This window comes from Prionailurus viverrinus, chromosome E3 (genome assembly GCF_022837055.1).
Source record: "Prionailurus viverrinus isolate Anna chromosome E3, UM_Priviv_1.0, whole genome shotgun sequence".
In the NCBI taxonomy this organism is placed as follows: domain Eukaryota; kingdom Metazoa; phylum Chordata; class Mammalia; order Carnivora; family Felidae; genus Prionailurus; species Prionailurus viverrinus.
In genome coordinates this window covers 1,189,913-1,207,653 of record NC_062576.1, presented here as the reverse complement: position 1 = coordinate 1,207,653, position 17,741 = coordinate 1,189,913, and the positions used below count along the sequence as shown (strand labels likewise).

General features: G+C 62.3%; 1 protein-coding gene across 10 annotated transcripts; it reads right to left on the bottom strand.

Annotated features, from left to right (window-relative positions):
- Window positions 1-259: 259 nt before the first annotated feature.
- Window positions 260-17,465, bottom strand: GPR146 (G protein-coupled receptor 146). 10 transcript variants are annotated; one of them, XR_007147649.1, is made up of 4 exons: window positions 17,337-17,465; window positions 15,997-16,849; window positions 3,403-5,882; window positions 260-1,758 (listed from the first exon to the last, which is right to left on the bottom strand). XR_007147649.1 is itself a non-coding variant. In XM_047837588.1 (4 exons), exons 3-4 carry the CDS (start codon window positions 16,006-16,008, stop codon window positions 4,872-4,874), a joined length of 1,023 nt encoding a protein of 340 aa, XP_047693544.1. In that variant the 5' UTR covers window positions 16,009-16,112; window positions 16,766-16,849; window positions 17,337-17,465; the 3' UTR covers window positions 1,785-4,871. The 10 variants fall into 10 exon arrangements, 8 of the variants coding, with proteins under 8 accessions (XP_047693544.1, XP_047693542.1, XP_047693545.1 ...); XR_007147648.1 differs by lacking the exon at window positions 260-1,758 and adding an exon at window positions 1,785-2,946; XM_047837588.1 differs by lacking the exon at window positions 260-1,758 and having other exon boundaries at window positions 1,785-5,882; window positions 15,997-16,112; window positions 16,766-16,849.
- Between the last annotated feature and the right edge of the window lie 276 nt (window positions 17,466-17,741).

Genomic DNA, 17,741 nt, shown 5'->3' with positions numbered 1-17,741 from the left:
CCCAGCTGCAGAGCGGTTCCGAGTCCCGTGTTCCCTGCCGGAACGTAGAAACGTACCGCGCTCCGACTTCACAGCATTTCGGACGGTAGCATCGTTTCCTCGGTTCACGTGATGTTAGTGGCACACGGGCCCGCAAGAGCCTCCCGGGAAGCGGTTTTCAAATACCGGGAGGAGGGGCGAGAATGTCATAGCCACTCAACAAATGCTTGTCCCCGGGACTTCAGTGTTACACGCGTACGGAATGAGGCAAATCGTAAAATTCTTTGCTCCTCGCGTTCTTTATTAACGTAAGATGGGTAAATTCGGATTCTTTCATTCCCAGAGACTCCCTGTTCATTACTCAGATTTACTCGCCGTGTGCACGGCACGCTCCCCTCTTGCCCGGGGGGACAGGCCCTCCCACACGGAGCCGCTGGGGCCACTCAGTTCTGTCCTCTGCCCTCGGGACGCGTCAGCAGTTGTCAAACGTCCGTTCTCGGGAAAGAACGTTTGCCAGACTTGGGGGGCTGTCTTCCCGGGGTTCGGGGTGCGCCCCGCCCTGCCTGAGGGAGCGTGCAGGTACACGCTGCTGCTGTGCCACTGCAACAGAGGAGTAGCGAAAAGTGGCGGCCCCCTGTCACCAGGGGAAATAGGCTAAGTCCCGTGCCGGTTTCTGCTACACGTCATACACCCCTGGAAATACACATTTTGAGAATTCCGAAGGTGGGTGATTTGTGTCAAGTGACTTAAGTCTTCAAACGTGTGGGTTTTTCTTCAGGATCTTCATGATTTACGTAGAACTCGAGGCAAACGGTACAAACTCTGGAAGAGACGCAACGGATGAGAAATGAAAAATTCCCCCAGTTTTCCAGGTGATTTTAAATCCAAGAACTTCACTTGTAATTTAGCTTCTTCATCATTTTCTCCAGGTTTCTCCTTCATCACGTGCGTTCTATGAAGGACTGGGGGTCTGCCTTCCCGACGCATCTGCCACAATTAGCAGGAGATCTGGTTTCCCGTGATAAATTTTATAACCTTCGTGAAGCAACCTAAAATTAAATTCACCTTCTAGAATCTTAAATAAGCACGACAAGGTAGATGAGTTGTTGTGATTAGCAAAATTAAGATTAACTTAAAAAGTATAATAGGAGGGACTGATAACAAAATTAATGGCCTTGGAACATAGACTTCCACTGGCAGACTTCGAGATTGGTGAGTTAAAAAAATACACGTGTAACACGTAGGATCACGTTCACAGTCTACTGGAGCCTTTCCCGACCGACTCCTCATTCTTCTCTCAGCTCAGAATTCTTTCCATGTCTTGGGCCGCATGGCAGGAGCGCTGGAGGCAGCGTCCAGTCGCCCCAGATCCAGCCCAGGTGACTGTGGATGGACAAAAGCCATGTGGGAAGCACATGGGGCTGGTGGCGGAGGTGTCCCCAGTGGGGAGAAGAGCACAGAGGCCAATCGAGCCGTGAGACCCGGGGATGCCGCGAAAGCAGCAGAGGGGTCTCCGTGAGACACCCAGCCTGCCACCCATCCCCGGGGGCCCTCTGTCACCGGCACGGGTGGGACCCGCTCAGGCCCCCGGAGGTCACCAGAAACAAGCCAGGTTGCAACCAAAGCCACTGAGAAAGTGAAAACGAGACCGTGATTTTCGGCCCCTCTTCCGTTTGGGGGAGCCCAGCTGGGGTGAGGGACTCCGGGGCTGTGGGCGGAGACCCACGTGGCTCTCGGCTCTGTGCCCTTGGGATCTCCCTCTTCTCCTAGGAGCTCTTTCTAGAGCAAAGAGCAGAACAGATGAGTGAGGAAAAGGGTCTTTTTATTTGAAATAGCACTGCCACCCCAAACCAGCCCACCCGCTGGGTCCCGTGTCCCCTAAGAACAGTGTTGGCTTCCTGACCCAAGAGCCTGGCCCTGTGTGGTGGACCTGGGACTGACCCTGGCCCCAGCCCCACCCACCCGCCGTGAGAGGACGAGGACTGAGACTCCGTGATAGCAGGTGTGTGTGAGGTCAGAGGCCCCACGGCTGCAATGCCGGGCACCCTGCAACCCGCCATTCGCTCGGCCAACACGAGAGTTCCCCAGCGGAGCCGGGGCCACGGGATCCCCCGCCGTGCAGCCCACAGCTTGAGGAGTGGAGGGGGTCGGGTCTGAGACTTTCAGGACTGGGGGAAACCCTGCAGCAGAGGGGCGTTGCGCCCTTCAGTAGAAATAGCACGTTCACGGACAGAGGCAACCCAGAAACTTCTCTAATTCTGCCCCTGATTTACTGGCCAGGAAGTAGATTAGGCCCCACCTGTCCAGAATTTCACAGCTACCAGGGGCGAGTAAGACCAGGACCCTGGTGTCCAGTGTATTTTCATGCTTCTGCACAGGCAGACTCTGAACTCAGTCATCGCATCACCCCGGAGGGGATACATTCTGCAGACAGAAACACAATGGCAACCAAGTCATGGGCTGAATCTCCCGAGAGACCAGGGCCAAATGGAGCGATTTCCCTGAATGGAATGTGGCAAAACACAGAGCCACACTGTGCCATCCTCGGATCAGATGTGTCAGAATTAAGTTTTCAGGTTGTCAAAAGTTAGTATGTTAATACCTCTGATAAGGGACTGATCTCCAAAATACATAAAGCACTCCCACAACCCAGTAGCAAAATAAAATGTGATTACAAAGGATGAGAACAGACATTTCTGCAAAGAACGCAGACGGCCAACGTGTACGTGAGAAGGTGCTCAGCGGCACTCGTCAGAGGAGCGCGTCAGAACCCCAGCGGGTGCTCCTCACGCCTGCTAGGGTGCCGCCACCAAGAGGACACCGAGCGCTGGCGAGGGAGTACGGGAAAGGGGTCCTCGTGCACCGCTGGTGGGGATGCGCACTGCCGCAGCCACTGTGAAAACAGTACAGACGTGCCTCAAAAGTCAAAAGCAGGTCTACTTATCCGGTGATCGCACTTCTGGGTATCTACCCAAAGGAAACAAAAGCACTCAGTCAGAATGGTGTCTGCACCCCCACGTTCACTGCCGCGTTATTCACAACAGACCAGACACAGAAGCAGCTGAGTGTCCCTTGACAGACAAGTGGATGAAGAAGAAGGGGGGGGGGGGGGCGGGTACATGCACTGCGGAATATTAGCCATAAACAGAAATGAAATCTGGCCATTTGCGACAACACGGACGGACCTGGAGAGCACTGTGCTAAGTGAGATAAGTCAAAGAGGAGTAGAACATGATCTCACTGGTACAGGGGATCTTTAAGAAAAACAACCAAGGCCACGGAAGCAGCATGGATTGGTGGTTGCCGGGGCAGGGAGGAGAAACGGGTGAAGGGAGTCAGAAGGTAAAAATAAACAAATAAATAAATAAATACAGTGTATTGCTGAGCAGCGACAAAAAGCAACACATTTTTGGATGCACAAACCTAAACGCGGGTTGGAGTTCCCAAGCTGCCAGCCCCAGCCGCTCCCTGTCACCGTAACCCCGCAGGAAAGCGTAGGGTGACGTAGGAATGACATCTTAAGGCGTGTGCATACTTCCGGCTGCTTTTGGCAAACGACCTACGTTCACCTGTTCTCTGCGTTTGCGCGCACGCAGTTAACATGCTGTGTGTGCTGCGTGTTACGGGGCCCTGTGGGGCCGGGCCAGTGCTCCGTAATCACATTCACGCTCCTCTTTCCTCAGAAAAGCGCTCTCCTACCACTTCAGCTCAAGGTTTGCTACCAAGGGAATGTGCCGCAAACTTGACAAACAAATCTTCCTGTTTTTAGAGCTTTGTGGGTTTCAGAGGTGCAGTTAGGGGGCTGCAGGCCTGTGGTGCGTCGTGACGTCGGGGTGCAGGTGAGCGGATGGTGTCGAGGAGAGCAGGGGGCTTCGACGGCCACGGTTTTAGAGCAGGTGTTTACGGGACGCGGCGTGGAAGGATCCAGGCACGCGCCGCGTCTGGCGAAGCAGGCTGTTGTCGGGTGCGAGGTGGCAGTGGTGGCCCCACGCTCTGCCCCCGTGCCACACCGGGCTCCGCCTTGCAGGCCTGTGACTCCCCAGGCGGTCCCTCCCAGCTTCTGTGTTAGGTTGGAAATCCTCACCGCGCTTTCCTCTCTTCGGTTTACTATTAGCGTGGGGTTTTGTGCACACTTTGGGGAGTTGGCTTCTACTGAAGACGGTTAGCTGAGGTCACCGGGGAGGGCAGCAGGGGTACCAGTTAAGGGCCCTCCGCCTAAGACCAGCCACACTGCTGGCCCTGTCCTTCTGAAGCATTTGCACGCTGCCTGTGTGCGTGGCACGGCACGCGCCTCTCCCCGCCTCACCCCACCCAGCACGACCCTGCGGTAGCAGGAGCCCGCCCGTCCGTCCAACGGGAGTGCCCTTCGTGTTGCTTCCTTCGCTTTCAGGCTTTGGTGACTTCTCTCGAATCTTTTTATAAGCGCAAGAGACAGAATCGGGTATTTTGCCGGCACAGAATATAAACACTGGATTTGGATTCTCCTGACTTCATTCAGAAACCCAGGGTGGAGGCGGCCAGGCTGAGGACGCTATTGCGCCCGAAGCAGGTGGGCAGGCAGCTGTTTTTCACGCCAGGCCCCTCCCGCCTTGGACCGCGCGGCCTTGGCCTAAGAGCGACCTGTCTGGAAGCAGAAAACTTGGAGAGAACACGCCTCGTGCTGTTCTGGGTCCCGGCCTCAGTGACATCCTGGGGAAGAGCGTGACAGAGCAGGCAGCGACAAAGTGCTGTGCATCCAGGTCAAGTGTCGGTCGCCTGTCTCCCAGGAGGGGGCCCGGACCGTGCCTCCGGGAAGTACGCCGTCGACTGCCCGTCCGATGACCCCACCCGGGGCACTGGTGGCGGCCCCAGGACCCGCGCTCAGCGAGCGGCCGTGACCCCGGCCGCCGGCTCTACGCCATCACCTGCTGTACCCCTGCTTGGTCCGGGGAGCAGCTCTGGCGCCCGCAGTGCATTTTCTTTATCAGCCGCCGGAGTTTGCTGGGGAAGTTTCTGTTGATGTAGCGGTAAAGGAGCGGCACCACGGAGCTGCTGGAGAAGGCCAGGAATCTCGCCACGTCCTTAGCGAAGAGCAGGATCCCCAGGTGGTGCCTGTCGACGGGCTTCCCCCGCAAGGCCAGCAGCGTGTGCCCCAGGAGGGTCAGGTAGTGAGGCGTCCAGAGCCCGAACTGCGTGCACACGGTGGCCACCAGGAGCCTGTGCACCGAGGGGTCCGGCCTCCCCGCGTCCTGGTCGAGCGGCGTGTCCGCCTTCCGGATCCTCGAGATGAGCGCGAGCGCGTAGAGCACGGCCAGGGCGGGGACCACGTAGCCGATGAACACCATGATGGCGTCCGCGGCCTGCGCGTCCCGCATCTTGGAACACTCGACGATCCTGGCGGCCACATGGCTGCAGACGTAGAAGAGCAGGGAGGAGAAGCTGGTGAGCAGGGCCCCGCCCCAGACGAAGCCGCACACGTGTCGCGTGTTGTAGACGCTGGACATGTAGGTGCGCGGCAGCGCCCGCTCGATGTAGCAGTCGAGGCTGAGCAGGGCCGTGGAGTACATGGTCACCAGGGAGGAGACGTTGAACAGCACCAGCAGCGTGACGTGGGCCTCGCTGCCGAAGCCCCACAGGGCCCACCCGGAGGCGGTGGGGCCCAGCAGGTGCACGGGCGCCAGGGCGCTGAGCACCAGGCCTGCCACGGCCATGTTGACGAAGTAGACGTCGGGCATGGTCATGCTGCTCTGGTCGTGCAGGTTGACCAGGACGAGCAGGGCGTTATAGCCCAGGCCGACGGGGACGCCGGCCACCAGGTAGAGCAGGGAGAAGACGGACAGGACCAGATGCAGGTGCTGGCACAGCGGCTGGTCCTCTGCACCGCCCGTGCCGTTGAGCGGGCCGCAGCTCCACATGATGGCGGGCTGCGGGAGAAAGCAGCGGAAGGTTAGCCAGAGCCCCGGGCCCCGCCAGCCCCTCAGAGATGCGGAGGTGGTGCCCAAAGGGAGCCTCGCCCCTTAACCTAGCAGGGCAAGGGCTAGAGACTGCGGGCCCTTCCAGAAGAACTCCGTCCCGAGCATGCATGTTCTGGGAGAGCCAGGTCGCTGTCCGTGGCTGCCTTAGGTCCTGAGCTGGGCCCGCAAGGTCCCGATGCTGCCGTGACCCTAACGGCCGCAGCGAGCCTCCCCGAGCCCGTTTCTAGAGAAATCTGAGCACTGGATGATGCACCCGAGATCCCACCGGGGAAGCCGCTTCGGGCAGCTTTCACGCTGCCTCCCGTCCTGGCTTCTCTCCGCCATGCGGGGACACCCTGCAGGGCTCCCCACCCCAGTCCTGGGCTCCCGTCCTGCCCCCCACCACCCAGTGGCTTCAAGCGAGCCCCGTGACCACCTCCTTTTCAGCCTCTTTACTGAAAGGGGTTTCAGAAGGACGGGTGCTCATGGCGCGGCATGCAGGGCCGTGACGCGTATGGGCCTTCCCACGACAGGGTGACCCTCCACAGCCTCCTGGGTGGGAACAGCAGGCTGTCACAGCCCTGCCTGGACCCTTCCCGGGCGTGCGTGGGAATTGTGCGTCTGCCCGCCCTCCACACCTGTGTCAGCGGTCTGGTGGCCAGAGACCCGCTCCGTCTCTCCTGCCGCCTGGGCTGCACCAGCACGCTGCGCCTCTGTCCCCAAGAGTGGGTGTGGGTGCACACGTGGGAGCAGGTCGCGGGCAGCTGCACAGGCTGGCGTGTGACAGGTGCGCCCTGAACGCAGCTGGGAGAGCAGGAGGCGCTAAGCCAGGCGGTGGGAGCCCCACCTAAGGAGGAGCGTGGAAGTGGGGGTGGCCACCGTGGGTGAGAGGCTCACGCCTTGGTGTCCACCGGGCCGCCACGGGGCCCCGGTGATGGGGTTCCCTCGGAGGGAACCTCGCGCTGCGCTCCCCCCGTCCCCGCTGGAGTGCAACCCAATGGCCCGTGGTCTAGCACACGGGAGGCGTGGGTGTGCGGCTGGCCGGGAGGACCCACACGTGAGGAAAGAGCACACTCTTCACGTGTCACGGTCCTTTGGAGGAAAACCTTCCGTGAAAAATGAATTTCGGCCCATCCTGATCTCCTGCTCTCAGAATAAGAAATCCTCTCGGGCGAACACGTGCAAAGTGCACGTTTGTTTCCTGGGCGTAGGGGCTGAGGGTTCTGCCAGCCCTGTTGCTATTGGTGCCGGACCCCAGCCCCTGAAGGGGCTCGGGGGCCAGGCCCTGCCCACACCTGCCGCTGCACTGCAGGCTGGAGCCTGGCGTGGGGGTGGGGGGTGTCGGGTGGGGATCAGGCGGTGAACACAGACATCTACCTGCTGATTTCCCCCGAGGCAGTGAGCCAGTGGGGCATCAGGGGGTTAACCAGGAAGTAAAGGGAGGTCGGGGTCCCCACAACAGGAGTGTGCCTGGATCGGCTGTGATGGGCAGGTGGGCAGTCGGTGCGTGAGCTCCCGTTCAGGGACATCGAGTCAGTGGGAGTGTTTTGTAATTCTCGTGAATGCCGCCCAGCAGCCCGTCAGACGGGAGTGATGCTTGGGGCTGGGCCATTGCTGGGCGCCGGGCCGGCCGGATTCTGCCCACACGTGCTGATTACATCACTTTTAGAAGTGTTCGCTGTAATCCACAGCATGGGTTGGGTCCCTAAATCTAGACCGCGCTCCTCAGCTTCTGGCCCTGGTGGGCGCCCTGCACCCCAGGAACCGGATCCTGGGGTGCGGCGGGGGCACTGGGCTGCTGGCATGTTCCCGGAACACCTGTGGTTCCTACAGGAAGCTTTGGTCTCCCAAAGCTGGGTGGTGGGGGGGGGGGGTCCTTTTTGTGTCATCTTTTAGCTGATTACACGGCTGGTTTCCACTCTCCTTCTTGAACTCATCCGGAGCTGGCTGTGGATGTTTAAGTGTGGCCGAACCATGGCTCTGACCATAACCGGGGGACAGCGAACGGGGGCCCATGGCTGTGGAGAGCTTGTCCACCAGACTTCACAGGCCTCGAGTCCCCAGGAAACACCGCGCGTTCTTGTGGCCACTAGACGTTTCACATCCCATCGCATCCGTCTCTGCCGTGGTCAGCCCACAGGCAGACCCCCTCCGGTCTGGCCCTGCCTGGCTCCCATCCTACCCCAGGGCCCGTGGGGTCTGCCCGAGGTGTCGCACCTACTCTCGTGTACCGGCCTCCCTCCTCGTAAGGAGACCAGACGTGGAGCCGCAGCCCCACAAAAGGAAGGGCCTTCCGCCATCTTTAAGACCGGCGTTGAACTCACACGGGGTAGTTGCTAGCGAGAAAGGCGGGCTCGCGCTCAGCGCCCAGGCCGGGACCCCAGGATTCGCGCTCCTGGTGTGACGAGCCCGTCCTTCCCTCCCGGTTCAGGTGTGGCGGGAGGGGGGGTGGGGGACACTCGGCACTCACCGCTCAGGGTGTCCCCCCCGGCCCAGCCCCTCCCGGCCGCCTGTCCCCGGTGCAGCCATAGGTGCAGCCATAGCGGAGCCTTCGGCGCAGGCTGCTTACCTTTATCCCGAGCCCCGCGTTTCTGTGCGCCCGGACCGCAGACCCCGTCTGTGAGCAGCCAAGGACGCCGAGAGGATCCTGTTTCTCTGCCCCCGACCCCCACCCCCACCCCACCCCCGGGAGCTTATCAGCCGCAGCCGTGCAGCGCTGGCTTCCTGCGCGGGCGCGTGTGTGCGCTCGGTGCCCAGTGTGGACGCACACTTGTTTTCCTCCAGTAAATCACTCGGTCTCTGCCTCCCTTGGCAGGCACGGCGGCCCCTCCCCAGCTCTGTTTACAGCCGGTTTCACGGAATGAGGGTTGTGCCTGGAAGGGCCGGCCGGCACCGTCGGATCAGGCTCCTGCCCTGCCGCTCCGGTTTCGGGAGCGCCCGCTTCCTCCCCCCTCTGCGCCCCCGGCCCGCACTGGGTGCCGGGGCCGGTGCGATGAGGCTCGTCTGGAGCCCACGTGGCCGCTCCGGACACTCGGGGTGCTGGGCGTGTGCACAGACGAGTTCCTTTTTTCCCTCTGCGAGGAAGCTGGGTGGCCACTAAGGGCGGAACGCGGGCCTCCCTGAGAGTTACCCAGTCACCATGGAGAGGGGCCGTGGCCGCCTGCCCGGGGGCGTGGCCCCGAGAGCTCTCCAAAGCGGGCAGCGGTGGCTGAGGGCCAGGCTCGGGACCGGCAGGAAGAAGGGTGGGTGTCTTCTCGACGTCGCTGTGGAACACAGCCGGCCTGGAGCCTCCCGGCCGCGGGGTCAGAGCCGCGGCCCTGACTGCCCACGGCTGCCCCGTGGGGCCGCAGGAAGGGCCGCTGGCGGGCCGCCGTGCTGGGCTGAGGACGGCTCCGTTCTTGGGAAAGCCTCAGCCGGAACGCGGTCTGTTGAGAGCCTCCTTCCTAGTTCACGTGCTCGTGTGGCCCCAGCTCGCTTGTCGGAGGGGGCGCTGCGCGTGCATGGTTCCCACGTGGGTCAAGTACACGGGCGGCCGTGATCTGGATGCAGACGGTTCGCTTTCTCTAGGCCTGACGAGAGGCCTCGTCCTTTCGTTCCGGCAATCCTCCAGGGAGGCCAGCGGTGAGGAGCCGCCTTGTGTCACGAACGGGGCCGTCTGTCTGGCATTTGCCGAAGCTCATCCCTGTCTTTGGAGGGGGAGTGGGGGGGGCGGAGGGTGCCAGCGTCACGGAGGCTCCCGGACAGCCAAGCACCTGCCTCGAGATGGGCTCGCCCGCGCCCTGTGCAGATAGAACGTGGGTCCCGGGGAGCACGGCTGGCAGAGCCAGCCGAGCCCGGGGTGTGGGCACGTGGCACGGCGGACGTGCTCAGGCGGCCAGAACTGCCGCATGTCGAGCGAGCAGGACGGGCCAGTGAGAGAAACACGCTCAGGTCTTGGAGCCGGTGGTGCTCGTCACAGCGCAGACATTGTGGAGACCGTGGGCGGGGGTGCCGCCAGGTCAGGGCCCGGCCCCGGTGCTGTTGCTCGGGGCCGCTGCCCGCCGCTCCGCACCTGGGGGCCCGCGGACGCCCCCACGCCCGCTCCCTTCCCGGCCCTGCCTTTCTCTGGTCCCCGGTTCCTTGCGGTGACCCCACTTCCCTTTTGTGCACTCTGGTTTTGCAAGTCCAGGAACCCGGGAACAGAGACTTCCCCTCAGGCTGCCCGGGAAGCAGGCCAACCTGGGAACAATGGTTTGGCTCCCGCCCTCCCGCGCAGGCCTCAGACCACCTTTCCAGCTCGCCAGTTCTCGGTTCACTTCCTTCGGCGAAAGAGGAACTTGGGGCACAGCCGGCGGGGAGGCGGCCTCTCCAGGGCCGAGCAGGCCTGCGCTCCACTCTCCACCCGTTTTCATTTGGAAATCTGCCACGTTCTCCCCAAATGGCAGGATCGGCAATCCCAACTTCCGGGCCCTGCCACCTGCCGCAGCCCCTCAGCTGACGGTGTCAGGGTCAGCGGGGACCCCAGTGGGCCTCCCATCCAGGCTGGCTCTCCAAACAGGCCGGTCCTGTCACCACACCTCCCCACTGGGACCCCTGGGCCCTTCCTTGCCAGAGCTCCCCACTGCCTCCCTGGCCCCTTGTGCCCGCCCTCCTTTTCCACACGCTTTAGAGCCCTTTCCGAAAGGGTCCATTGGCAGAGACGCCTGGCCTGCTCTGCCCTTCCCGCCCCCACTCCCTCGGTGCCACTCTGCCTCTGCTGGCCCTGCCTCTAGCCTCCCAAAGCCTCTTCCAAGATTCCTTCAGGACTGACACCCCATCGTGTCCATCCAGGTGCCCTGTCTGCACCCACAGCGATGGCTGTGCCCACAGACCGGCACCCACGGCCCCCCGTGAGCCCCCGCTCCTGCCAGCCCACCGTTTCACTGCAGCTGAGCGCTGGGACCGTCCCCGAACCTCTCCCCTCCTCCCAGGGTGGGTGTTCCAGGTCGGAGCCCCTTCCCGACCTCACGCCACCGGAGCCGAGGAGCACACGAAAAGCTGCGAACATCTTCCGAGAGCCCCCCTCCCCATCCCACCCCGGATCTCCATGCATCCTCAAGACCCCCGCCGAGATGGGTCTGCGCTTCTCTGCGGTGTCGTGAGCCCAGACCGCCAGCCGGCCTGGGTGCACAAAGCCAGGCACCCCTGGCACGTTGGCAGGCATGGGCACAGCAGGACCGCCGGGCCCCCACCCTCTGCTGGTCCAGAAGCGGGCCTCGGTGGTGACAGGCCAGCGCAGGGTCGGGGCTACAGGAGTGCTGTGCGCCAGTATCTGGGCCGGGCAGCAAAAGGGAGGCGCTCTCCAGGCCAGCGACCACGCACCTGCTTGCGGCTGTCCAAGAAACACCAGGTTATGAGTTCATTCTGGCTTTTCCTGTAAAGGTGACTCACGTACCCTCTCTCTCTCCGAGAGCTCTCTGTGTGTTTCGTTCTCTAATCACACTCAGAAGAAAGCCTCCGCACCATAAGGACTGGGCTGGCCTCTCCAGTGGCCACTCCCCTTCCCAGGCCTCTTCAAACGGCTTCGGGGCAGCACGGATCCAGGCCTGTGGGGCCAGTCGACAGGTGACCGAGGTCGGGGAGGGCGGAGGAAGCTGCCTGGTGGAACTGGCCTGAGAGTTGGGACTGGCCTGAGAGATGGCTGCACGAAGCCCCCCGCCCGGGGTGAGCCCTCAGCCGACTCGGACCATTACCGCGAACCCTTCGGCGGCTTGGCTGCGCATCCCAGAGGGGCGAGAGGTCACAAATGGCCTGTTCGTCCAGAAAAACCTGAGAGGACCCGGAGGCTGAGGGGGCACCCCTGCACGAGGCTGGCTGTGCGGCGGGAAACCTTCGGAGGGAACGAGGCTGTGCTCGACGCTCCAGCGTGGAGGGGCCACCTCTGGGACCCGTAGAGGAGAGCGAGGCTGAGGTCCACAAGGGCAGGGTTTCTTGGTCAAAGCTGGCATTCCATTTGTGGACTTGGTGCCACGGCTTTGCCATCCAGGCCTCTCTGCGGGCTCACGGGGTGACCTCAGGCCAGCCTCTCAGAGGGCGCAGTAATACGGCAGCCACCCCTGGCAGGGCAGGGGAGGCCTGCCTAGCGCTTGTGGAGGATGGAGCGAGAGGCCACCGGGCGTGCAGGTGTCTGAGCATTTCTAGGGACTTAGTTTCCGGAGCCCTCTGTCTCCCTGCATCCCCTACAGAGGCCTGTGTGTCCTCAGCTGGGTGACAGTCATTTACTACAAATGCTCTCAGGTAGAAAAGAAAAGCCATTTACTTCCAAGACCACCTCTGGGCTTCAATAATTATTTTTCACGAAGGTGCTTTCCTGGACTTGCCATTTCCAGGCCCAGGAGGTGTCCCGGCCGCTCCTGGTCACGTGGGGGGGTCGCCCTCGAGCCGAGGGCCCCCCCGTGCTGGGTCAGGAGGTTCTTTGGCTGGACTGCCAGCTCAGCACATGAGTGTCCAAGGGCTGTCTGTCCCCCACCTGGGGCACGAGCAGCTGGACAAGGCCAAGCGACTCACAGACCTGGAGGCCCTGACGGGGCGGTGGGGGGGGGGGGCGCGTCTGGCGCTGGCCTGGCGGCCCGTGGGCCCTGAACATGCCGCCTCCGTAGGGGTCACTCTGCAGACAACCGTGAGGCCCTGCTGCGAGAGCAGGTGCACAGTGGCAGCGGTGGCCTAGTGTCCAGAGCAGCAGGGGTGATGGCCAGGCCTGGGTGACGGAGGGGGACAGACGGGGACAGCACAGCGGGGCTGCAGGTAGGCTGCCTGGGGCAGGAGAGCACCGGTCCTCGATGCCTCTGCTTTCAGGCACTGCCCTGGCCAACTCCTGTCCCGCACAGGAGACTTTGCAGCGGGGCCTCCACGGTACAGGAGGCCACTTACGTGGAGACTTGAGCCTTGCAGAGGGGGCTCAGTTAGTGCCCGTGACCTGGCTCAGCGAGCTCTCAGGACAGCCCTGTGGAGCCTCCGGGGTGAGGCTCTGCTCACCCACCGGGTGGTGCCCGTGACGCAGGTTCTGTGCTGCCTCAGTTTCCCCAGCTTAGGAGCTCAGGTACCTGGAGCGCGACCGGGTGGGCCTGGGTGAGTCCCCGGCATGGGGACGAGGAGGATCTGAGCCCACACCCTCCTCCCCAGGCGCGCTGGGTGCCCAGAACGCTGATGCGTGAACCTGCGCTCCGAATCGGTCACCTGAGACACGGCGAGAGGAAACCCACCGGGAGGGAGGTGTGAGTGCGTGACCACCAGTCGCAGGCCCAGCGGGGCTGTCGGGGGACAGGAGCGAGTTCACAGGCTCTGTGGGCTGGGTTAGGGCTTTGGTGACACACAGCGATTTTCCTGGTGTTGCACTCACATTCAACTGGGGCATAAGTAAGCGTGTGCTTTCCTCGCGTGCGCTCACGGCGTGCAGACAAGCCGGGACGCAGGACGGCTCTGGTCCGTTCTTTTCCAGCCCTCCCTTAGGAGGACGCCGGAGAGGCCTGTCCGCAGCGACTGGCCCTCCTCTTCACTGCTGGCAAGGCCCACCCGCCCGTTAGGCGGCCTGTTAGAAGCATTTTGAGGCAAGACATCGGCGGCTTGCTTTCTGTGCCTTTTCAAAGAAGACAAGATGGTATAAACCAGCCCGTCGAAACCGCACGTCTGTAAGCAATGGGAATGCGCTTGGCTGAGGCGCAGAGTGATCTCCGTGCAGACCGGTGCCAGGAGTGGGTCCAAGCAGCATGGGTGGGGGGTGGCTGAGCTGCTGCAGGGACGGGCAGGGGTCACGCCTGCTGGGAACCCTGCCTGCACGCGCACAGACCCGGCAGACGTGAAAAACCAGCAAAGAGGAGTCACGCCGTTGAAAGGTAGCTGAGCTGGTCTCTCTAAAACCTTACCTGGTTTCCTTGCTTTGTTATCAGGAAATCCTGTCCTCTGGTGTGGGGCCCATCTGGGCCGGGCACCTGCCCCCCCCACCCCCTGCTGGGGCCAGGCCGGGGTGAACGAACACAGCTTCCCTCGTCCCTCGTCCACTGCTGTATGCGCACACTGGTCCCTTGCCTAGACTGCCTTTCCTCGATTCTCCGTTCCTTTGTGAAGTGCTAACTCACTCCTGAAGTTTTATTTTGGCATCAACGCCCCGGGGAGCCCTCCCTGACTGCTGTCCCCACCCCCCAGCCAGTCCTGCTGAGAGCTCTCTGAGCTCTCTAAGCTCTCTGAACGGCAGGGGGGCGGGGAGGGTGATTTGTGCCAGAAGCCTGGCTGGCTGGCTGGCTGGCTGGCTGGCTGGCTGGCTGGCTGGGGAGGAGGACCGTTAGGTCGCAGGCTCCTCCCCAAGGTGAGCACCAGAACCCCATGTAGGAGAAGGGACAGCAGAGAGTGGGAGAGCTGCTTGAGGGGGGCACAGGGCTGCGAGGCCCGGGCAGTGCACCCTGCTTGGGCAGACGGCCCGGCCGGGCTGATGGTCCTGTGGGTTGTTTCTATCTGACACAGACCCGCTGTGCACCGTGAGACTCAACTTCAGATGAATGTTCTAGAACAATCAGAATGCTTTGAAAATGACTCCCGAATGTTTATTTCCTTTTGCAATAACGGGCAGAGGCTTCGGCTACAATTAACATCCAGCTGGCAGGAGCCAGACACTCCGGAAAGGCTGATGTTTTCATAGGTTTTCAATGTAGAGGGCTTGCACATACTGATTCCTATCGCAAACGCTGCGCCTTCCTGGGGTGTGATGAGAAGCTGCTCTTCTACAGATGGGTTGTTTTGAATTTTATAGCTTGTTGCTTTTTACTGCTCTCAATTGCAGAGCAGTGAGTGGGCCAGGCAACCTGGCTGAGCCGCATAAACAAAGAGCCGCCTCCCTCTCCCTGGAAGAGAGCAGGCTTGTCTGCCAGCTCAGGAAGGGCTGTGGGGGGCTGAGACCAGGCCGCCGGGTCCGGGCCAGCGGGGCGCCTGTACAGGCCACAGGCTTCCTTTCCCTGGAAGGAGATGGGACACACACTCTTTTGTCTACGGGAGCACTAGTTTCTTGGGCTGTTTTGTTCCCTGACTGACGTGGTTTGCGGCTCAAGCTCCTTCCAGGTACCCCAGGCCAGGGGGAAACACAGAGACTCGCTCAGAAATTCAAAGGCCTGAGAACAGACCAAGTCTCCCATTTCAGACTCTGGGCAGGCCTGGCACCCCATCTGGGTTCCCGACCTCCCCTAGCTATTAACTAGGTGTGCTCTTACCTGGGCGGGGGGGGAGGGGGGGGGTTGCTCAGAGCCCCTCATCTGATCACCGCCTGCAGTCATTGCCGAGGGAGCAACCAGCTGGCTGTCTGTACTCAGAGTTGCTTCCTGGTGTGCTGGGTTCTAATTAAAACTGGGAAGCCCTTGGGCACGCCCCCCCACCCCCCCGCCCCCGGCAGGTATGGGAGGAAGGGGACCAGGCCAGGCCTGCTGGGGGACACACAGGACACCTGGCCCATTTCACCCTGTCCTGCTACTCCAGGACGTTCTGCTTGCACATGGGGCCCCCAGGGGACAGGACTCTGCTCCCCAGTGGGGCTGTGTCTCGGCATCTCCAGTTAGAGGGAAAACCAGCCTTTTTCTTATCTAGACTGAGGACTGATGCCCAGGTGGTAATTTGGGTCCTAGACCTGAGACCCCCGTGGGCACACGCGGCCTGAGGCTGCCCAGTTATACAAGTGGCTTTAGGCTTTGAGCCAGCAGCAAGCAAGAGGAAATAACCAGGAAACACTGTTTAAGGAAGAAGGAGCACGGTGTTGTCACGCGCACGAACGTGGAGTGGAGGAGCTCACCCCCCACCCCCCTGCTAGCAGCCCCCAAGACGTGGCCCTGCTATGTGGTTGGCTCCTTAAGGGCCAGGTGGCAGCTGTTTTCTCAGGATTCCAAATGACATCCTAGGGCCGTGGACGGGTGCAGCAGCCCCAGGACCCCCCTCCCCCGGCCCCCGGAGGCAGCACAGCCCTCTTCCCACCTGTAAATCAAACAAGCGGATTTCCCAACAGCGATCTCGGCAAGGATGTCACTTTCTCGCTATGTAATAGGTACAGTCAGTCTCCACAGCCCACATGACCCACATCAGGTGGACGTACCTTGGCTTCCATCAACCTACCATGCGCTCTGACTTGCGGGAACGCCAGGTCAACGCTGACAGTTACGTCCTGGCCTCGAGCCGCGTCCCTCTATCCCCTGGAGGTTTCCATCCTGACTGGAGAGGCAGGACACCCCGTGGTCAGAGAGCGGCGTGTGGCCCCGGGCCACGGGCTTTCCGCTCTGGCCCAGCTTCCTGTGTCGAGGGGCCTGGTAAGCACTCCCCAAATACGAGCTCCAGTTTTTAGAAGCTAGGTGTCGAGAGGCCTGCTTCGTTCGGGGAGAGAGCAGAGGTTCTGGTCTGGAGAGCCGGGCCCCACAGCAGTTCCTTTAGGAGCTCTGCCGCGGGCCACGGACGGTGGCCGTACGCTGTGCGTAATTATTAATAGCGCCTCTGTTCGCTCCCAGCCGTGCCCCAGCTAGACCCGGTGGGGACAGTGGAGGATCTGGTCACCGTGCATGAGCAGCCTGGGAACAGGGTCGGAGCCATTTTAGTCCTACTCTTGTGTTTGCAGAGGTCTGTGCAACCGGCTTCCAGCCTCCCGCTCTGCTGGCTGCTCAGCTTAAAGCTGGGAGATCTCAGAGGAGGGCCTCTCCGGTGAGGGGACATCACATGCGCAGGCTCCCTCAGGCTCCCCCCAAGAGACGAGGCCCAGCCTCGGGACCAGAGCTGAGGTGTCCTGGCAGCACTTGCTGCCCGCAGAGCAGGTGGGTGTTCAAAGGCTGGGGGCCACTGCCTTCCTAGGAAGTTTTGCGGGAGCCTTTCCATACCCAGGGGAGTCACGTTTTCAGCAAGTGTCCGAGACAGTCGGCAACAGACTTGATAACTGCACTCAGACGTAGTTCCAGAACTTACTAAAAATTGTGTAATCACAAAGAGGAGGGAAGCTATAAGCACGGTCAGCCGTCAGCCTCCTTTCCCTCTCACCCCCTCCCCTCCCCCTCCCCCTCCCCGCAGGACACCGGAGGAACCCTCCACAGGTTAATGACCGCAGGGCGGCTGCCCGGTTAGCTCAGCGGGAGGGCTGCCCCAGGCTGGGGACAGCGCCCCCACCCCGCCCGCAAGTGGGCCGGTGCCCCCAGACCTCTGGGGAACAACGCCTCCACCCCACAAGGGGACAGTGCCCCCAAACCCCTGGGAGACGGCGCCTCCAGCCCCCCAAAGGACGGCAACCCCCACCCCCCCTCCCCAAGAGGACAGCGCCAGGGCGGGGCCGAGGCACCCGAAAGTCCCAGCGGAGCACTGGCCGAGAGGGGCCGCCACAGCCCGGGGCTCGCTGTCCGCGCGGGCCGAGCCCCCGAGCGTGCCCGCCGCTCGACCCCGCGTTGGGCGCCCACTCACCGGCTCGCTGGGCCGCGGGGCGGGCAGCTCCGGGCTCCGAGGCGGCGGGGCTCAAGGCGCGCACGCCGCGCGGGCCTGTGTACACACGTGACCGCCGCCCGCCCCGCCCCCGGCCGGCCCCGCCCCGCCCCCCGGGCTCGCGCCGCCCTCCCGCCGCGCGGGGCGGGGGGCGGGGCGGAGCACGTCCTGTGACCCGAGGTCAGCCGGGTGCGGGACGCGAACCCCGGGCGCTGAGGTGGGCTCCCCCAAAGCGCTGGTGCTGGTCGTACCGCCGAGTCAGAACGCGCTCTAATCTGCAGGGGACAGCGCCCCCCCCCTCCCTCCGAAGGCTGTAATCTGGTCCTTCCAGGCGCACCTGCACCTCCCCAAAGCGCGCCTGCTGTCTCCAAGTTCACCCCTTACTTC